This window comes from Drosophila tropicalis, unplaced genomic scaffold, assembly GCF_018151085.1.
Source record: "Drosophila tropicalis isolate 14030-0801.00 unplaced genomic scaffold, ASM1815108v1 contig_158, whole genome shotgun sequence".
In the NCBI taxonomy this organism is placed as follows: domain Eukaryota; kingdom Metazoa; phylum Arthropoda; class Insecta; order Diptera; family Drosophilidae; genus Drosophila; species Drosophila tropicalis.
Window position 1 is genome coordinate 3,384,659 of NW_027172602.1, and position 22,122 is coordinate 3,406,780.

Here is a 22,122-nt window from a genome sequence, read left to right on the forward strand (position 1 = left end):
AATTTGAACAATAACGGACTGTTATCGAAGCAAAGTTATCGCAATCGACATTATCAGAGCAAAACATATCGGTAAATCGACAGTATCGGAGCAAAACCTATCGTAGTCGATATTATCGGAGCAAAACCTATCGAAATCGTAATTTTCGGAGCAAAGTTATCGTAATCGTCATTTTCGGAGAAAAGTTATCAATGGAACTCTCATTTCTAATTTCAACTGCAGAATTAACTTCATTGTCGCACTCGCACACACACACAAACACAAACACACGCTTACGAACACATACACATAATATATACTATATATTGTATATGTACAATGTAGCTCCTATATATATACATATTTATATATCTAGGTCTGTACATAACATAGGTAACAAATAATACATATTAAAAAAACCAATTTAAGAGTAACAAAATCCACTAAGTAAAAACGATTCAATCATGAGTGAAATCAAGAAGAACAGCAGCAGCAGCAGTAGCGGGCACAAAAGCAAAAAGACACCATCATCAGCAGCCCCAGTAAGCAAGGAGCACTCCATGTTCACATACTATATGGAAAACTGTTATGTTTTGCCATTGGAATTAAAGAATGACATTATTTATTGCCAGCGCGCCATGCGTGATTTCCTTAAAGTGCATTCGGTAAGAAAAATAAAATTCATAATTTAATATATACATACATACATTCATATGTATGTACATATACATCTAATGAAAACACAATATACAAATGTATCTTTATGAATTTTTTTCTTGCATTTTCAGCTGGTCTCTGATGTTTTCAAGGAGCAGGCGGATGCGGTAAGAAGCAGACTTAAAATTTCAATCTAGTATCTCCTTCTTTTGTTCTCTGTCTCTTTGTTTCTGTGTAAATGTAAATGTCATTCGTAATCGCACATTATTCACTGTTGTCAAGGACTTGCAGTTTTTTATAGCACGCTCCCATTATCGGTTAACAATCTTGCAAAACAAAACAAATACATACATACATATTTTAAATTTTTTAGGTAAGGTCTTTATTCAAATATGTCAATATGTATATGTATATATATATACATACATACATATGTACAGTTGCGAACTTAATAATAGCACCACTTGCTGAGGTAATGTGTTCAAAGGATTCCTAGGCTTATATTAAGGTTCTAGGAACATGTAAATACGTTTTTGAACGTAAAATACTTTCTACTAATGGAAGCAGAAAAAAAATTCTATCAAAATCCAACGTTTTCAAAGATTTTTACAAAAAACCTTGATATACTCAAAAATACCCGAAACTAAAAATAGCACCACTTTTCAAATATTTACTCAAAATTAAAAAATAACAGAAAAAAACAAAATTCATTAACAAGTTATGATCAGATATTAAAAATAGTATTAAATAATAAACTTTATACTTTGTTGCATTGCCCTTATTGGCAATAACCGCAGCACATCGTCCTGGTATTGAGTCAACCAGGTCTTGACAGCATTTGACCGTTATTTTTGCCCAGGACTTCTGGATTACTTCCCAAAACTTCTCAATTTTTGTTGGTAATGAAACAGCAACTGCTTTTTTAATATCAGACCAAAGATTTTCAATGAGATTTTGGTCTGGTGACTGTCCCAGCCACTCAATTAAATTCAGATAATTCGCTGAGCACCACTTCCTGGCTTTCTTACTGGTGTGCTTTGGGCTGATGTCCTGTTGAAAGGGTCATATTAGCTGTATATTATCCTCAGCGTATAGTGGCAACACCGTCTATAAGATATTTACATGAACTTGCTGATCCATAATCGATTTGTGGACTGATATGTGACCGACACCATAATAAGACTAACAGCCCCATACCAATGACACTGATTCTAGACTCTAGGGTGAATTTGGAGTTGAATTCCAGGTTCTGTGGACGCCAGACGTATGGTCTATAGCCTTTTCTACGATATTTTACAATTTTATTTTCATCAGTCCATTGTACGTTCCTCCAGTTTTGGACAAGCCAATTCTCATGATCTTTGACCAACTTAAGGCGATTGGCATTATGTCTAGCGTTCAAAAGTGGAGGCTTTCTTCGACTGGAATCTTTTGAATTGATCTTCCGGAGGTAGTTGCGAACAATTTGGACCCTAGTTTGGGGCTTGAAGTCCTTTTTAAGATCTGTTACAGCCTTAACAGAATCCTTATTGCTCTCTCGCATTAAGGGACCGACTTCTTGCTGCTTCAGTCTTGGCTTTCGTCTGCGAGTTTAAGGCTTCTGTTTCAAATAGATCGCTATTCGGATCACTCTGTTGGAAGTACCAACCAGTTTTCCATCTTCAAGATCCGATTTTTTCTCCAAAACCTGGTTTTGGATGACGTTTCGCTTTTTCCCGGGGCAGTGTTTTCCCCGACCCATTATATCTAAAAGTCTCGGATATTTTGTAGTACTGTTGCTTTTAAAATCGACTTTGAACCAGGGACTGTTAAATATGTGTTTTTGCTATGCAATTCTGCGAAATTTAACGGAATTTTGCAAAATACTGCAAGTGGTGCTATTTTTAGTTTCGGGTATTTTTTGAGTATATCAAGGTTTTTTGTAAAAATCTTTGAAAACGTTGGATTTTGATAGAATTTTTTTCTGCTTCCATTAGTAGAAAGTATTTTACGTTCAAAAACATATTCACATGTTCCTAGAACCTTAAAATAAGCCTAGGGAATCCTTTGAATACATTACCTCAGCAAGTGGTGCTATTTTTAAGTTCGCAGCTGTATGTATATCCTCAATTGGGGGGACAATTATCTTGTATACGCATACTTTTTAGGGAAGGTCTATTCAAATATATGTACTACTTACTCATAAGTATGTGTTTGTACATATGTATGTATATCCAATATACAGGATATACATATGTACATACATATGTACATGTAAAGTATTTAACCATTCACAAGCAGAGCATGATATAATCGACTAACAACTGGGTTGTGACGTGTCGCTGGAAATCGACTAACCACATTTTTCTAAGACAGCTCTTAATAAAATGAGGATACATATGTACATATACAAATGTTTTTACGGGATTCAATGGCTACAAATATAGGGCATAATGGAACAAAAATTCTCAATAATTTTCTAACATAATCTCAATGAAATTGGCACGACACTACACATACATGTATGTAGATAGTCTTGTGCAAACACCATGAATCCTCTTAATTTAAAGTGTAGGCGTATAAAGCTTTTATTTCTGCTTTTCACCTCAATAAAATCAGGTTTTTTTGGTTAGTTTTGGCCACTAGTGGGATAACAGTACAGGTTAAAAACTCAGATACATCATGAACATAATATCATAATATAAAATCAGTATACCCTTGCAAAATGGGTATATTAATTTTGGTCAGAAGTGTGCAACGCATAGAACGAAGCATCTCCGACCATACAAAGTATATATATTCTTGATCAGCACGACGAGACGAGTTCAACTAGCCATGTCCGTCCGTCCGTCCGTCTGGATCAACGCAAACTCCTCCTAGACCGTAAGAGCTACAGAGCAGGCTTGTATATACTGCAGGAGTTGTATATCTCGGATTCCACTATATCATATAGCTCCCATACAAACCCCAAAGTCACGAACAGTGACTTTTCTCAATAGCTTCGTTATTTTCTGTGCTATTATCGTGAAACTTTATTTACGCCTATAAACTACTGTGCCGAATTTGATAAAGATCTGGTAACTATATCATATAGCTCCCATAGGAACGATCGGTGGAAAACAGTGACTATGATCAATATCTTCGTTATTTCCTATGATTGTAGGCCATTCTTTCGCAAACATAAGCCTTTTTAGATAAAACGTTCTTCCACATTGATGGCTAATAGGTAAGGAAAGAGTTACCAAAAAAGTTGCAAGGGTATACAATCTTTGACGCGGTCCAAGTTAGCCCCGGCCCTCTGGTTTTTATATTCATGATAATTCATATTTTGAGAAAATGTTTCTTATCGTATTAAAAGCACAGCAAATAAGGCTATATAGGACTTTATTACACTGTATTGAGATTAATCTGTTCCAATTTTGGTAAAGCACATACCTACATATGTATATGTATCCAATCGAATATGAATACTTACTACGCCTTGAATTAATAGAATTTTTGGCTTCTCTTTATAGGATCCCGTACAGATGCAACAAATCCTTAGTGAACTGGAAGAAGAAGTTTTTGAAATAAATGCCGAACAACAATATCTATTACTATTACTTAGCGAGCATTTAGAAATGTTCTACAAAAGGCTGCAGGATAACAATATCCGCAGTGTACCTGAATTGGGAAATGAATATATATCGAGTTTGATAGTGCCTTTAATATCGGATGCCAGTTATAGAATTCAACCGCAGTCTGTTCTTACCAGAGACAGTGAGGAAATGCTTATACGTAAGCATTTTCTATTATCGCAGGATGAAGAGGCCGGTGTGCCGCCATTAAAATTGAGTGATCTTGATGAAAGTATACCATTAATGCTAGTTCCACCAGTTGCTTCTCTCGGCGGCACTCAGCCGCACAAGCAAGAGGAGCAGCCCGAAGACCAATTAACGCAATTGTCCCACTTACCATTGCCATCGTTACTGCCCAAGCCAGAACTTTTAATCGAAACGGAATCAATGGAATCACGTTCACTATTGATACCAAGGCGTGTGGGGAATATACCAATTAAACTTGGACATGCCACAAAACGTAAGCTCATGTCCTCGCCGCCACCGTTGGCACCCATTACTAGCCATAAAGTGACAACATCAAATGCAAGTTCATCAAATTCTGCTTCTGCTTCCACTTCTACTTCATTGATGGACCAAAGTCGCATCAATTTGAGGCAAGCATTGAAACGTGCCCGTAAAACTAAACAACAGCCAAGGCTGTGCGATGAGGAGGATCTAGAGTTGACCAGCTTGGAGAATGCCAAGAAATCCAAAGCCTCTAATATTAATGTAGTACCGAAAAAGACTTCATCACCGCCATCTACATCAGTGGGTAGTGGTAGTAATGGCCATCAAACTGCGACTGGAGGCGTTGCTGCCGCTGTTGGCACTGGTACCGGTGCTGTTGGCAAATCGTATAAGACCCGCAATAATGCCCAACACAAATCATCACCAGTTCCAGCGACAGCATCGGGCAACGCCTCTTCAGATGATTCGACACATGAATTCCAATTACTAGAGCAGCAAAGATTATGCTCCGTTGCTGCCCAATGGCGACGAGACGAACCACGCGAGACACGCATTTTAGCCTTAGAATATGGTCAAGAGCAATTTCTTGGCATCTTTGGCCTTTATACCCACGAGGTGGTCAAAAAACTGAATCAACGACATTCCAAGCGAAAACGGCGAACAGTCCAAAACGCCAGCGGAGTAGATTTTCATTATGGCCAACAATTGGCCATTATGGATGTAATTGTAGCTGTTTCGCGGCAAAAGAAACAATTGAAGGATAAACAAGAGTTTCTGCTGTCGCCCAAGGAAAAGCGCTTACAGGTCAAAAAGGCCCAAAAGGCGGCTAACATTGCTGCAGTTGATCCTAATGTGAATCCTGGTGCTAATGCTAGTTCATTTGGTAACGCTGAAGTCACCAATCGAAAGAGCAAAACTCCCGAAAAAGTTGAAAACGATTCTCCAAATAGTAGTCATCATATGAATACTGATGGAGTACCTGCGACCAAGTGTAAAAAGTGTAAATCTATTGGTAAGTTAATAATAAATTAAAAATCCCAATGTTCGGTCTGTCTGACCAATATTTCGTTTTTTTTTTTTTTATTTCAGATAAAGACAGTCGTCCAACCTGTAATTGTGGTAGTCATTTGGAGTGTTTCGACGATTCTAAAACTAAAATACAGGTATAATCCAAAGTACCTGATGTCTGGAATGATAGCATCCTCCAGCAAGGCCAGCTTCAAATTGCTTCTATCTGCAATCTTTTACCTAAATAGGGAGCATTATTAGGCCGCAACTGTTTCTCTTTTCCCCATCATTATTTCAACTGGATTTTCAAAATCGAAATATTTTTTTTGTATATTTTCGCGTGTGTTTTTCTCTTTTCTCCTATTTGTTTAGTTCTTTAATGATTTTTTTTTTTTTTTTTTTGAATTTATTCAGTCAACATTTTCAGAGCATTTTATATATATGTATGTACCATAATCTACACACTTAAAATTTTTTTGCTTTAAGTCATAAGAAAGTTATTTCAATGAAATATAAATATATATTTTATTGTTTGGTTGCTTTTCTAATTATACTTTGTTTTATTTGGTAAAAATAAAAATATAAAATTGTTACAATTTTCGTTTCGATTTCAACGAGGATTATCTCGATTTCGATTTTTTCTCTTAAGTGGTGGAATTGAAAACGTGTAAATATGTACATATACATATCTTATACTTTAATTTGAATCCAAGATATACTAATTTACAGACGGATATTGATATAGAATCTCATTCGTCTAATGCGTTCTTTAATGTGTTAAACAACATGCCGACTTATTTCTGCCATAAATAATCAAACAAAATCTAAAATGACAATGAGTCCCAGAGCAAATATGAACTATTTTTTCATGTACATATGCATGTATATACAACCGTATTCATATCGAATATTCAATTTATATGCTATGTATAGCTTAAGCTATTCATATATGTATGTACATACATATGTACATCATCTATACATGTGTACAAACAGCATCTCTTGTTTGCAGAGTGACCATATATCATCATATATTCATGCAATGAGGCAGTTAACAGGCAATCAAGGAAAAACGGTTAATATTTTAGTTTTTGTAATTGTTTTTTTTTTTTTTAACCAAGAGTTCTCAGTGAAATTAAAGATTGCTGATTTTTAATTTTTCTATCTCTGTCTTTTGCCTCCTAATATATTATTTAAACTAGCGCATTTTCTTTAGCATTGGGATGCTTCTCATCTGTGAGATGAACCTTATTGTTAATTATTTCCATTAATCTCTCTGTTTTATTCATTGTTTTGTAAAGTTGTTTATGTAACCACAAGAGAATTGAATTTAAAGTTTATTTGGACGTTCTTCATGGTTGGATTTATCTTTAAAGTTTAAGATCATTTGTAATTTGCTATTTGAAAAGTCCCAATGTATTTACTCTTGTCTCCAAGTTGATAAGCAGTTCTTTGTCTTATTTGTCTTTATTTTTAATTTCAATTTCAAAACATTTGGGTAAACAAAAATGATAAAACTTGATGAATACATTATTGAAAAAGAAAACACAGTTAATAATTGTGACAAACCAAATGTGAACTAAAAGAAATATACAAAAACAAGCAAACTATCAATTTATTTTGAGAATTTTTAAGTTTACAGGCAATTTAAAAAACAAAAGGAGCTAAATTTTTCACAGATGGCTATTTTTTTTATTATTATTTTGCAATTGTATCTTGAATAGTGGCGGTAAAAAAGCTAATCTGGCAGCACTGCTTATCTCAAAGCGGTAAGCTGTTTTGTCTTGGCGTATTTATATAAGTAATAAGCCAAAAATCGTTAAGATATACTCTAATTCTAACTGGGGATTAATCGAATCGAAAGCTTTATCCACAAATACATATATGTATTTACTTCATCTACTGCCTGTGGAATATAAAGTATAAAAGCCGGCTAATAAACTCTTCTAAGTGTATGTGCATACATTTATACAGTGACTATCGAAAACTTTGTACCTCGGTTATCTTAGCACAACTGTGTTAGTTATTTAGTACGAAATGTGCTGATTTAGTTGGTTTTTACATATTATTTATACTTTCAAGACAACAAAATGTATGTTAGCATTTGGGTACGCTGAAAGTTTTTCGTTTTATTGATGGACAAATACTGTAAAATAAAAATATGTTGAGCCATATGCCATGAAGATCTGTTCTAACGGTCTTTGTGTCTTTTATTAACATAAAGCACCTTTATACATTTTCAATCATTCAAAGTGTAGTAGGCTGAATTTAACTTATGACCTATTGATTGATGCAGTCACTGTTTTTCCATACATACATATGTACATATGTGTATAATATTTGCCACTTGTCCTGTTTGCATCTTCGAGCATTTAATCAAATAGGATGTGACAGTTTATTATATGTACATATATTTTGGAGAAACATTCTTTGATTTTAAATTTGCTCTTAATCTGGATCCCTAAAACTAGAGAGGCTATCAAAATTTTTTAAGTTTTCTCATATACACAGTCATTTGGATAAAACTTGTGGGCGTATAGGTGAGTCTCTAAGTTTTCCGGGAGAGGAAGAAAATGATGATTACGCTCTAAGAATCTAAATATATAACATACTCTTCAGGAAGATAGAGAGAGTGAGAGAGAAAGGCACACACATAGAACATGAACCAACGGCGAGCATGTAAGATTCGGGCCTGGCCCAGTCTCCCCGTGTCCGTGCTGCACTCGGCCTCTGCTATTAGTCGTTATCCGTTGTTCTCGTGTAGACGTAGGTAATTTTTATTAGTTATTTATATTTAAATTGTTGCTTCTTCTTTTATCCCTCTCCCCCACCAAAAAGAAAATACACAAGGGCTAACTAATAGAGAGTTATTTTGAAGTAAATATGTACATATGTATGTACGTTCCAAGTTTTAGGATAATGGACTAGCCAAAATTTTGAAGACGTATGGAGAATGAGAGAAGTCGGCAGAACTGGATTTCTAGCAAGGATCTAGTTTGTATTCAAAGAAGATAAATAATACGAGTTAGAAGATATCTCAAATGCATCCGGAAATTCCAGTGGGCTGCAACATAGATTTTGATGTACATACATATATCTGTATGTATGTATATACATACAAGTGTGTATATCTCGGCACAAGTATGCTTGTATGTACATATGTACATATCTCCAAATTTACGCCGCCACCGCTCGAAAATAGCCAGAGCAGTGGGTACATTTGCATATGTATGTATGTATGTATGTCTATGTACATGCATACCAATAGACGAACGGATACGGACACACGGACCCGGTACACACACTGTCTGCCTGTCTCTTCTCTCCTTGCCTTGTCTTACCTTCCCCCTCTCCAACACCTCATCCTAGCGGCTCGCTCAACGATTCATCAGCGAAATTTATTTTTGGAGCTCTGGCAAAAACAGCGACATTTTTATTTCGAATTTGTTTTTATGTTCATCTCTCTAAACCGAACATACAAATTTTCCCGACAACATTTCAACATCTCATTCTTTACATCTCTCTTTCTCTCTCTCTTTGTATAAAATGCACTTGCTGCGGTTCAAAGAGGTCGCCTCGATCGATATCAAATTGTATTATTTTGTTGTACCTTACAACCCATGTTCTAACACATGTACATATCTATGTACATATGTATGTATGTATGTATGTACATGCACACATATGTACATCAATACATACAAATGAATTTAGTCATATGTATGTATGTACATATGTATGCATATTTGTTGTACCTTAAATTTAGATAAGATTTTGGGAAATACTTTTTTTAAAGATGTTTCTACAAAATTGAATTCATTGAGAAAAATGTATTATTATTTGCATTAATTGTTCATCAGTGGTTGTTTTTTTTTTTTGTCTTATGTAACAATTTTTTAATTTGTTGTTTTTTTTTTTTTTTTTTTTTGGGTTTTCTATTTAGATTCTCCATCCGTGAAAACAGGATATAAGAACAGCTGTGATCATGGATCCGGAAGCATTTTTGGATGTGGCCAATCAGGTCATTAAGCTAAAAATGTTTCCGTTTTTCGATATTGCGCACAGTTTACTTGCAGCGCTGGCCGTGCGCGAGGATTTGGGCGCCAATGCACAGGCATTCTCCAGGAAACATCCGCTTGCCTGTTGGCTATCAACCATGCTGGTAATATTTGCTGGCGGCATGGTGGCCAATGGATTGCTTGGTGAACCAATTTTGGCCCCACTCAAGAATACCGGACAGCTATTTGTTGGCTCAGCCGTTTGGTGAGTCCTTTATACATACATACATACATAAAAATCTAAATAGTTCTTGTGATTTATTTATTACACCTTGTTTTTTCTTTTTCTTTTTGTGTTCCAGGTACATTGTATTCTATACACCATTCGATATTGGCTATAAAATTGGTAAGTTTTTGCCAGTCAAAATCGTGGCTAGTGCAATGAAGGAGATCTATAGAGCCAAGAAGGTGTACGATGGCGTCGGACATGCTGCTAAGCTATATCCGAATGCCTGGATAATAATGATTATAATTGGTACACTGAAGGGCAACGGAGCTGGATTCACCAAATTGATAGAGCGTCTCATTAGAGGGGCGTGGACACCAACGGCAATGGAATTCATGCAGCCATCATTGTGAGTTCATTTAGAAGCATTACAATTCATGTTTTAATTTTCAACCAATCTTTATCCACATTTGTATAGCTATACCAAAGCGTCGTTGTTAGCATCTATCATCTTTGTTTTGGACAAAAAGACGGATTGGATCTCAGCACCACATGCATTAGTTTACTTTGGCATTGTTATATTCTTGGTATACTTTAAGCTATCATCTATCTTATTGGGCATCCACGATCCCTTCCTGCCATTGGAGAATCTTAGCTGTGCCATTTTCTTTGGCGGCATTTGGGATAGTTTGGCCAAAATTTTGGGACGTGGCGCGGCCAAGGATGGCGATAGTAAAGATGTTAAGAAGAATAACTAAACTAATTTGTAATTAGCTCAAGAAAAACTAAAAAAACACAGTAACAACTATAACAACCACAAAAACAAAACAAAAATGAAAAAGCTGCCAACCAAAGCAACAAACTACAAAACATTATTAATTAATCCATAAATACTAAAGAATGAAAGTCTTCCCAACTCCGCACAATCCCCCTCATCAATAAGTCCTCCATAAGTTTCATATATAATATATATGTACACATCCAAAGAATTGAGTTAAAGACATTATAGTAGGATCCCCAATCCAGATATCCAATCCTTTCGAACCTGAAAATCATTTTTGATGATTCCTGGGCGACAAGTGGGTGTGTTTGCCCAATCATTGACTCTGATTTTGCATTATCAAACAAACGACGTTTAAATTCACGAAACAAGAATTTAAGAAAAACAAAAACAACAAAAAACCTTTAAAGTAAGAAAAAGGTATTCATGGGTATTTCATCTCTTCCTTTTTTTTTTTTTTTTTTTTTAATCGTTCGCATAGAAAGTATTCTCTCCTAAGAGAAAAAAACCAACACAACGTGTAAATATTAGCAAATGCCATATCCGAAATTTGTTTTTTCTTTTTACACATAACATTTAAGTTCATTTACACGTACTTAAAAACAAAATCGGTTGACTAAAAGCACACGCATTATAATGCCTAGAAGCTTTTTGTAAGAGATATGATATAATTTTTATTGGTTGCAATAAATCTATGTAAATTACATATAATTTAGAAAAACGCATTTGTTTTTATTATCATCAAAAAGTCATTTAAAAAAATTGAAAAAATAAATCTAAAGTAGATAAATTGAATATGTTTCTAAGAGGAGAGCATAGTCCCTGATTACTTTTCAACAAAAAGTGAGCGGGAAACAGATAAGATGTACCACAGATTTCTATATGTTCTATGGTATCTGCATCATTTCTGAATTGATTTGAATTTACAATATTACTTTTACACTTTAACAGTTGCCGCCTAACCTTATAAATATATATATTTAATTTAGTTTTATCACTTAAACATAAATCTCTGTTAGCTATACAGTGGTGTAGTGGGCTTTACAGTGAACTGCAAGAGAATTGAGCAAACATTAAGTAGGTGAGCTTGAAATCCGGGCCCGGATTAATTGTTTACTCACCGATGAACTCAGAGACTGGATCGTTGTCCCCCCTCGCCACGCATGGTCCCAGTGATTTCCTCATTTTCCACCATTGGTAGAAAAAGTTGCACGAATTCCGGTGAATAGGGATGCGTAATTGTTTCTAGCACTTCGGTGACAAAGTAACGTATCAGAGAGATATCCGTGTCCTCGATGGCACAGCATTGTTTGATGTATCTGAGCACTGGAACAACACAGCCGCGGGTGAGTAGATTTACCATGCGATCTAGTATCATCTTTTTCATCTCCAATTGCACAAGAATCTCTAACTCATCCTGCTTGGATTCAAAGAGACGTATTAAAAGGAAGAGAATTTGTTGCTGCAATGTTGGATGAACGGCAGCCACTTCATCCAATACAGCCAAATGCGTGGGACAACTGTCGGTGGATAGTTTAAAGTACGATGGCTCCATTACCACATTCTCGATCCATCGAATTACACCCACACCAACAACCGGATATCTGTTTGGGAGAAAGAAAAAAAACATAGATTTTGTGCTATTAATAGTTCAATAATGTTAACTTAACCCCATGTAATGCATATATGTATGAATATATTCTTTATCAATGCCGATATGCCATGTTCTTGATTGATTCTTCTTCTATGATTTTGGTTTATCTTGACAAATTGTTAGTATATACTTGATTGATTAGTTCTGAGCTTGATCACATAGGGTAGAGGAAGATGTTACGGTCCCATATCTCTATTTGTGTGTTTTACTAAGTTTTTTACTTGATGCAATTGTAGAGAGTTTGTAGTTCGGCAATCAATTCGGTTGAACCTTGGTCCACATTGCAAATGGCATGCGCCTTCTCAATGGCTTGGATGGTGTTCTTCAGTTCGTCCTTGTTCAGAGTGCGTTCGGTCAGGGGTCGCTTCTTTGCTGGTTGATCAATCACAGCCGATGCGTAGGCTAGTAAAAATACATATTTTGGTTTATGCTCCGGATTGATTTTGACGCCAGATCTAAATAGAGCATCTACCAGAAGCTCAAGGAACTGTGGATTACGTATGAGGTCAATCGGCGGCGGATCAGAGGCAGAGTAGTTTCGAAAGAGAACAGTTATGTCTGCCGGATTGAGGGTATTGCGGGTTAACATTGAGGTAAGAGCCTGACACGCTTGCGGGTACACAGCAGAGCCATTGAGAGCCATCGTTATGGGTGTCACATTCTGATTGCTGCATAAAAACACAAGGGAATTAGTTTGGACAGTAAGGAGTAACATTTTCTGGGGATATACTTTTGCAGGGCGTATTTGATGATTTCTTGAGATAACCGTTTCATATTAAAGCCACCTTTTTGCTCTTGACTGAGCACTTGAATTAGAACCTGTGAGTAGACATACGTATGCTGGCCATGGCAGACCATGCGGGCGCATTCCTGAATGGCCCCGTGCACATCATCTGGATTGTTTAAGAATTTGACTATAGAAGTCTTAAGAACACGAGAGAACACCTCAATTTGTTGGGCCGCCGTCGATATAGATGTGATTTCACTTTGGAAACCAGCGTCTGATATCAATTTAATTGTAAAATTAAGCATAAGGCAATCGGGATACTCCTCGGCGAGCCGATAGATCAGCGATCGCCACGTGTAATGATCGATCATTTCGGTCAACCAGTCGGGCGTCTCACCCTCTTCGGTGAAAATGGTATCTGCCTTTTTTGGATCGAATGACTTTAGAATCATTTCCTTTAAATGATTCTCAACCATTGCCTGGACTTCGGTCACCTTGACGCCAGCCAGGATAAGCCATTCGGCCAATAGGTTGGCCATTTGGGCAACAGCTTTGTAGTTTTCCGATAGCATTGAGATCACCTCTTCTGGAGAGCCGCCCGATTGAAAGTATCGCTTCAGCTGGGTGAAAATCCCCGGCTCCATTATATAATCGGGTGTCAGAAACTTCTCCAGGCATTCCTGTATCGTCTTCTGTGGATTATCTTCGTGCAGTTCCTGCAATTAAAATTCGGCGGTCAAATTTGTTTGTTGTTTACATGATCTAACAACAACATTGTACCTCCGCATTGGATTGGCCCTTGGTGCGGCCTTGCCAGCCGGAGTCCTCGTATTCCACTTCCATAAAACCGATTTTAATACGCTATTTGTTTTGATCCTAATTTTCTGTTCTGTTTTGATCCGGATTTTCTTGTCCCGGAAATTTTTTCTGTTATATGAATTTTTTTTTCTGTTATACGAAAATAAATTTTGCAGTATAACAGTGACGCCGGTCTAGTGTTGGAAAATCTAATAAGTATATCGAGGTATATCGAGTAAAAGTCCTAAGGGGGCGAGTAACACTCCTAAGGGTGCGAGTAATAGTCCTAAGGGTGCGAGTAATAGTCCTAAGGGTGCGAGTAACACTCCTAAGGGTGCGAGTAAAAGTCCTAAAGGTGCGAGTAATAGTCCTAAGGGTGCGGTTAATCGGCTAATTTAAAAACAAATTAAATGTTTGGAATGCAACGAGGAGTTTTCGGATATTTCTTATCCGATTTTATTGGCTAAATAACAGATAAATTGTCTTATGCATTATTTAAATAAATGATTTTAAAAATTTTACAAAAACTCGTATTTTTGCGTGTTTGCAACTTTACCAAATTTTAGGCGATTTTTAAAATTTATATCTTTAAATTTTAAAATTGCAATTCTAATATATCAAATTACAATTTCTTTGAGATATATCTTTTTTAAATCGATTCGACGGAAATGGATCTAGATCTGCATTATTATACCGAAATCTTTTACTTTCGAATTTGGGATCGATTTTGTTGCCACAAAAGTGTATCAAACAAAAATTTAAAACTGATCAACTATAATATTAACATGAATAATTATTTGGAACAACGTTCGAGTGTTTATTGGCTAAGTTACATATAAATTGTCCTATGCATTATTTGAATAAATTGTTTTGTTAGGCATCAAGTGTTTTGGATTTCCAGCATTCGTTTTGTTCCTTCTTCACTTTGGGTGGCGGCTCGCTAAACATATCTTTAAATATTTTCATAATAAAGTCCGGTAACAGGCATGTCATGGTACAGATAATTATATAAAGCCACATTGGAAGTGAGCTAAGGAACATGTTGAAGACATTGTAGAGGCTGGTGCTGGTATCCAAGTTATAGAGATAAGTGCTAAGCAAAAATGCGGCTATGGATGCCAAAATGATGCCAAAATTCAGATAGCTCATATAGTGAGCCACTAAACAAAGCTTCAAATTGCCCACAATCACAAGTACGGTAATAATCATTGTGCCAAATGTTTGAAAACCAGCCGTTTGTCCAACTTCGAAAACGACATTATTGTCGTAGAGAACCGCATAGGCAAAGTAGAAAATGATAAGCATATGGGCTGCTCCATTTAGGATCCATGTTAAAAATATCCACCAAGATGTTTGCTTATTATGGGCCAGCCTTTTGTATAGATCTGGAAAACTAAAAATCAAGTGAAAACTTAATAGTTAGGCGATGCTTCAAAACGTTTGCAGAGTATCTAAAACTTACCTCAAAAGAGTTTCCTCGCTATAATGCTTATCGGATATAGCCAAATATGTAAAACTGAACGATATGTAAATGATGTCAAAGAGCCAAAGGTAAAGTTCATTATAAACCGAAGTGGCCGAATACAGATCGTATACTTGATACAATGCCATACAGCCCGTTATCACAATGTTCTTGTAGCAATAGAATAAAACCAAAAACGACAAACGTTCCGAATTATAATGACCATGGACGAGTAGCAGCCGCATTAGCATATCGAATTTGGCAATAGCATAGTCCGCACAACGAGCCGCCTGTCTACCCTCACGACCAACGATGCCAATGCCAATGTGTGCCTCCTGGATCATGGACACATCGTTGGCTCCATCGCCAATGGCGGCTGTAATGTGTTTCTTTTGCCTCTTTATCAACGTGACAATTTCACTCTTCTGCAATGGACTCAAACGACAACAAAGCACCGCCCTGCATTTAAGAGCCAGCTGGGAAAACTCATTGGGTGTGTGTGTTAGAAGGGCAGCCACTGTGATACCATCAATAACCAGGGCATAAGGTTTTCCCGTCGACATTGTTTCCATGGACTTTTCAATCTCCTGAAGTCGTCCGAGCAGTTCCACCGGTTCGGTTACATTTATAATAAAGTGAATCTCCGCTCCTGGTGGTATATGCTTACAGGCCAAGCCAATATTGAATGCGGTTTCCACTTTATCACCGGTGAGGACCCAGATTTTTAAGACCAGCCGTCTGTAGGGCCACCAAAGTCTCATCGACATTATCCTGCAAAGCATCCTCCAAGGCAGTGGCACCCAACAGATCTAGCCCTGTATACATGGGAAGATAATAAAGCAAGTGCTAATAAGTGAGAATTCTTGCTTACCTATCTCAACAGTTTCATAACATTTGGCTATCAATTCATTACGATTATTCAACTGTATGCTAGCATCTTTGAATTGCTTCATAAACGTTGAGAACTCATTCTCCGTGAGAGTTCGCCTAGCCACGGCCAAAGTACGTAAACCTTCCTTGGCGTATTCGGTTATCTCAGCATCGGTCTGCTCCAGCAGTGAACTCTTATTACAGCGTGGAAATATAATGCTTTCAGCCCCTTTGCTATATAGCCAAATTTGGCCATTTCCATCGCGCACAATAATACTCATTCTCTTCCTCTCGGAGCTAAATTCGAGAACATGAAGTCTTTCGAACTGAAGCTCCTGTACATTGTCCTCCTGGGCAGCCAAAATGCGACGCAAATGAATTGTATTATTAATGCAGCCATCGAATATCAGGCCCAGATTTGCACAACCCTCCAGAAGGGCCTTTTCATCGGGACTGGAGGCCTGATAACGTTCAACAATGTCCTTTGCCAACAAACTGGTACGTTCCGTTTGCATTTCGTTTGATGATTTTTCGCCATTTCCAGTGCTTTCGAGCACCTCAACCGAATGGCAAAGCGTGAGAGCCTCGAAAAAGTCGATTGCATTGGCCTGTCAAAGGAATGAGAACAATTACAAATTGCATAAATGTGTTTCAAGGGTCAAGGACATCTCTTTCTGCTTACACCCAACAATTCCAGATCGTATTGCTCATTTGTGGCGGGACAAAATAGATGAGTCGCTTGCAATTGATAGCTACGTCCACCTACATAACACTTGAGAAAGTTCATCTCATTTTTGGTTAGTGTTCCCGTCTTATCCGAAAATAGGATGTTTATCTGACCCAGATCCTCATTCAAATTGGAGGCATTTACCATGCATGGTTGATCGGTCTCCTCATCATATAGACACAAATCAGATTGCATGAAATATGCTCCAAATACACGATACAATTCAATATTCATGTACATGGATATGGGAACCATGTAGTTGAATAAGATCAAAAATGCTAGAAAATCTTCAAAAATCTGCAATACAGCATTATAATTGGGCTGAGCACCGAAATATGGAATGGTTGGCAAAACATTAGCGTCCCTTTGGCTATATTTTTGGTCGCAAGATAAGAATAGGAATTATTATGACTGGTCTTTATGAATGGGCGAGGTCGAAGAGAGAGGGCACTCACCGTTCTATAAGATAGAGTATCAGCACTACCACCACCATGCCAACTATGAGGGCTATAATAAATTTATTAATATACTTTTCACTGGAGGCTGACTTGTTTCCGGTATAACGGCTATTTAACTGCAGCTTAGTGGACATTCCCGTATAGATGGCACAGCCGACAACCCGATCATTGCCCTTGATGCGAACGCCACGCAATAGGACATTCTCGATGGTCAAGGGCAGGGCACTACTCTCACTTGTCAATTCCAGACGTCCATTAAAGCTATAGAGATCCGGGGTTGGCCTTTCACATACAATGCGACCCATACCCTCCTTCGCTAGCGCATTGCTTGGCGGTCCAAAGACAGTTTTTAGATTCGTTTCACCATCCAAATTGGCGGTGGTAATGAAACATTTGTTATCCGGTCCCGATGACTGCAATAGAACCAAATCGCATGGAACATCACCGGCACTGGTGACCACCACAAGATCACCGGGTACAATAAACTCCGAGTTGATGCATTGCTCCTTGCCGCTACGGATGACAGTCACTGCCAGAAAGGATCAAAAAATTGAAATGAGGTACAGAATCGTTTAATGATCGGAGTGACGAAGGTTTTGAGTATGTAACTAATATATGATGTACCTATGATTTCTTATCTAACCTTTTGTTGTGTTGACAATTTTATCACTCTTCGATCGTGCGTAATCCTCCAGACCTTCCTTCAAGGCCGTCACAATCATCACAAAGAGTAATGGCAGCAATGATGTTAGCGGTGATATCGTATCATCTAATTCGATTTTGAGAAGGTAAAACATTCAATTTAGACTTAAAACTCCAAAAAAAAAGGATTCCAAAAGTCATTTCGAACTCACTAACAAAGAATGAGACAATGGTGATTAGTAGGAAGTAAAAATAGACAGCTCGTCGAAATTGCTCATAAAAGTTAATGGGTATAAATGTTAGCCAAGTGTATTTGGTTGTGGTAACCCGATTGAGATGTGACTTCATTCGTTGGCCATCCGATCCGCCAATTGTTATAATCAGCGGATCATTTTGTTTGCTCTTCTTCGATGATTTCATTATGAATTTCCCCGTTAATGATTGCTATATCGATTTATCTAACAGTTTTTTTTGTTTTAGTTACGATAAAAAGTTTTCCACATTTTTTGGTCGGACACGCTAATTAAATCACTTTGATGAATTGTCTTGATGGCGCTCAACCCAACCCACACACACAAGTGCTATCTTTCCGTGCAAAAGTAAGACTGAATTTCGGCAGACATTCTTGTTTTGTTCTTGGTCGATCGAAAACGAAACTAAATATGCTACCAATATTTATAGCTACCGGTTCGGTGGCTATGGTTCTGATAAGGATCCAATGATGTACGAACATGTGTTTTATTACTTTTGTTGTTGCTACTGTCTCGGGAGAAGGGGATACCCCTTCGAGCACAAGACACATATGTTTTCCATATACATATATACACATAGTAAACATAAATTATTAAAAAATATATAGAAGATATTTCAAAGAAGATATTTCAAAGAAGACTAAAAATTGTTCTCAACTCGAGGATATACTTTATGGACAACCCTCGTTTGATCATTTTCAAAAATTACAATCTTAATGGCTATTTCGATTTGATAAATGTAATCAGCTTAATACACTGATAAGCTTAACATTTGGCGATCAGCATTCCCATAGTTTATAATAAGAAAGAAATGATTAGGATCTGGACTTGGAAACATAACAAATAAAATGGTAATTATTATTTCAATGACCAAAGAACGAAGAATTCTCATTTAAGAAGCGAAAACTGTAACTGGTTTGGCAGGTAGGAAAATTCCTTAATTTCCCACCTCCAAGAAAATGTCACTCACTCACAACTAAATTCTTAAAATCTTCTTCTCGAGATTATTTACTTTAAATCGACCAAACGAAACACTTAATATTTGATCTCTGAATTCAGTTTACCAGTTCCATTGCCGAAGATGCAGTTAGGGCTTGCCTTCCCTTATCAATACTGACACCGATCTACAGCCTTAAAAAAAAAACATCCATGGCGCGTGGGTCTCAAATCATTAAACCAATTCTGAAGCTGTCCCGATCAAGATTATCTCTTGAATAGGTTTCTTAATGGGCTATTTAGACAAAGTTTTGCACAAACAAAGAAATTTCTTAAGATTAGATACAGGTAAATCAATAATTAAACACCACTCAAATACCTGAATGACGTTTGTTCAATACGCAAATCCAAAAACAATGTCACTTGATACCCTGTACGTTAGGAAAGATATTTTTACCATTCTATCTGTTTTTAACTACATTTTTGTTTCGCTATCTTGTTGGATAATTTATATTTAGCTAACGGGTAACTAATACAAATAATCAGTGCCTAATGACGACAGTCCATTTGTTTATTGCGCTGACTCACACCGGACGGAGGCGGAAAACTTCAGAGATATGTTTCAACCATTTGGATGGATGACACACCATCCACCACTCCTCCTGGTGATCGTTCATTTTCGGGACCCCATGGCTATCTAGCTGGAAGAGCTACAGGTGAGGCTAAACTAAATAACACTGCATAATAATTAAATAATAATAATTAACGGACTTTGATTTTAAGCTGGGTGTCTTAATTGTACAGACAGCGAGGTAAATAGTGTCTAGGAAAACATGTCAATTTGGTTATTGGTGTAAGATAACTAAATATAATACACTTAAAAAAAAACCCTCTGTGTTCACGAAAAGAAAAGAGTCGTATTATGACTTTGAAACTGGATTACTGGACTGTAGACTATAGACTTGGAATGAGAATAAGTGGAAATATTATTGCGGAAGTCCTTCACAAGGGAAAAAGGATAATTGCATCTTTTGAAAATGTTCACAATGAATCTGGGGAACCATTTAACAAACGGTCTTTTCCGGGGGTATCCTTTTTTTAGGTTCAACAAAAGGGAATGGAATTTATAATAGAGCAAACTTCAAAAAAGTTTATCCAGTTTATTAAAACTCTAGAGAAGAGAATCACTTTGAACCAGAACTAGAAATAAATAATAAATAAAAGCAAGTAAACTCAAAACCCATAATGGAAATTTCCACAAATTTTCACACAATCCGAATTGCACAATTGTAATTGTCACATTAATCAATCAAATGGCATTCATGTACTCAGTTCAGGTGTTCTCTCACATATATCTATATCAGGTATTTCTTTTGGTAATTTGGAAAACCAGAAGAGGACATTGCTTTTATTTCTCCAATAGGGTAAACTGTGTAAGGGGCTTGAAATATTATTAATAATTTGTTGTATATGTACATATGTAGATAACCGTGTCGTCTGGGTTTTGTTAGCTTCCCAAGACGAGCATACTTGATGGTTGGCTTTCGTGCACAGGAATGAGTCAAGTACACGGACGTACCCAAAGTTTCTATACTACTAACATAGGTCCCTCATGTATGTACATATGTATGTAGGTATGTAAATATGTATTTGTATGTATGTTTGTAACGCATTGAATGGAGAGAAGATAAGATACTATATTGTTATCGTCTTTATCTCTCTGGCTAATGGCAAATCGTGCCAAAGTTTTGTCACAGGTTAAGAGAGAGAGAGAACGAGAACTGTTTGAATTTGAGTCGGAAAATGTTTGTGTTTTGTTTTTACGGATATTCTAGAGAGCACGGAGTCGTACGGTCGTAAGAGTAAGAGTGGTGAGAGTATGTCTTAGCCAGAGCAATCTAATGGTCACACCATATTCTCTTAGGAACCGTCAGTGTATCGGGAACATTACAAAAATAAAACGAAGCATATTAATGCAACAAATATAGTGTATACTTATTTGCACACATTTAGTAATACTTACCTGTAAACAGGTATACATTGTACATGTACATATATATAGGTGATTACCTCCTTCTCACACACACACACACACACACACACACGCACAGACTTATGTATTTATCATTATTGTGAGTACTATCGCTATCAACAATTCTTCGACAGTTTGCCGATAGATCAGTTTGCGTATGGAAGGCTTCTCTTTCCATAATATTTATTATATATGTATATAAATGTATAAAATATACTATATAGATTTATATATTCTTGTGTTTTTTTTTTCTTCTCATTGATCATTTCGTTCTTTTTGAAACGGTGTTTGTGATATTTGTTCGTTTCTTGGTTCAGTAAGGATCTTGAGTGTGCGGACGAAGTGCAAAAACGAAACTGGAATTGGTGGAAACACACCCACGCCCACAACTAAGACCACGCCTACGGTTTAAAAGTCAAATTCAAACCCCAAAATGGTATGTTTATTTGAAAAAAGCAAAAAAAAATAGACAATGCAATTGGATATCATCTACGATCATCTACGTACATATGTATATATGGATCCAAGCACAGTTGAACTGCAATATATTAGTTAATTTTGAACATAAGCATATACAGTGCTGGTAACAATAATAGAAACAACGTGAAATTTTCCTTATTTTGATCTTTTGAGGAACTCAATAAAGTTTGAAGCTTAAAAAAAATGAACTTAAACCTTTGAGTGAATCAAAAAATATATATTTGATAGAAATTCTACCTGGATTTCTTAACCAATCTGGATAATCAGCGATTCTCTGTGAAAGTAAAAGCTTTAATATAAGTTTGAACTAGTTATTGGATTCGTTATCCTTCAACTTAGACATATGAATCATAGGTGATTTTGATTTGTCAAATGAACTACAAATCTCCC

At 36.6% G+C, this 22,122-nt stretch overlaps 4 protein-coding genes across 10 annotated transcripts; 2 read left to right on the forward strand and 2 right to left on the reverse strand.

The window, feature by feature from the left end:
* Positions 1 to 199: 199 nt before the first annotated feature.
* Lint-1 (l(3)mbt interacting protein 1) lies at positions 200 to 6,286 on the forward strand. 2 transcript variants are annotated; one of them, XM_068303770.1, is made up of 5 exons: positions 218 to 355; positions 409 to 644; positions 768 to 803; positions 4,131 to 5,694; positions 5,772 to 6,286. In XM_068303770.1, the coding sequence occupies exons 2-5, from the start codon at positions 444 to 446 to the stop codon at positions 5,849 to 5,851; spliced, it is 1,881 nt and encodes a 626-aa protein (XP_068159871.1). In that variant the 5' UTR covers positions 218 to 355; positions 409 to 443; the 3' UTR covers positions 5,852 to 6,286. The 2 variants fall into 2 exon arrangements, with proteins under 2 accessions (XP_068159870.1, XP_068159871.1); XM_068303769.1 differs by having other exon boundaries at positions 200 to 644.
* A 1,212-nt stretch (positions 6,287 to 7,498) lies between these two features.
* LOC137586913 (trimeric intracellular cation channel type 1B.1) lies at positions 7,499 to 11,416 on the forward strand. Of its 6 annotated transcripts, none has more exons than XM_068303114.1 (4): positions 7,499 to 7,642; positions 9,634 to 9,953; positions 10,051 to 10,323; positions 10,393 to 11,416. In XM_068303114.1, exons 2-4 carry the CDS (start codon positions 9,676 to 9,678, stop codon positions 10,670 to 10,672), a joined length of 831 nt encoding a protein of 276 aa, XP_068159215.1. In that variant the 5' UTR covers positions 7,499 to 7,642; positions 9,634 to 9,675; the 3' UTR covers positions 10,673 to 11,416. The 6 variants fall into 6 exon arrangements, with proteins under 6 accessions (XP_068159215.1, XP_068159218.1, XP_068159217.1 ...); XM_068303117.1 differs by lacking the exon at positions 7,499 to 7,642 and adding an exon at positions 7,765 to 7,782; XM_068303116.1 differs by lacking the exon at positions 7,499 to 7,642 and adding an exon at positions 7,782 to 7,798.
* TH1 (negative elongation factor complex member TH1) lies at positions 11,344 to 14,029 on the reverse strand. The gene is made up of 5 exons (XM_068303111.1): positions 13,857 to 14,029; positions 13,080 to 13,792; positions 12,571 to 13,017; positions 11,817 to 12,299; positions 11,344 to 11,746 (listed from the first exon to the last, which is right to left on the reverse strand). The coding sequence occupies exons 1-4, from the start codon at positions 13,917 to 13,919 to the stop codon at positions 11,825 to 11,827; spliced, it is 1,698 nt and encodes a 565-aa protein (XP_068159212.1). The 5' UTR covers positions 13,920 to 14,029; the 3' UTR covers positions 11,344 to 11,746; positions 11,817 to 11,824.
* A 695-nt stretch (positions 14,030 to 14,724) lies between these two features.
* Positions 14,725 to 20,591, reverse strand: LOC137586969 (phospholipid-transporting ATPase IF). The gene is given in 9 exon segments (XM_068303183.1): positions 14,725 to 15,267; positions 15,337 to 16,064; positions 16,066 to 16,151; positions 16,208 to 16,814; positions 16,889 to 17,303; positions 17,389 to 17,920; positions 18,035 to 18,160; positions 18,246 to 18,491; positions 20,454 to 20,591. Coding segments are annotated over 8 exon segments (3,222 nt in total). The 5' UTR covers positions 18,454 to 18,491; positions 20,454 to 20,591; the 3' UTR covers positions 14,725 to 14,747.
* Positions 20,592 to 22,122: the final 1,531 nt, after the last annotated feature.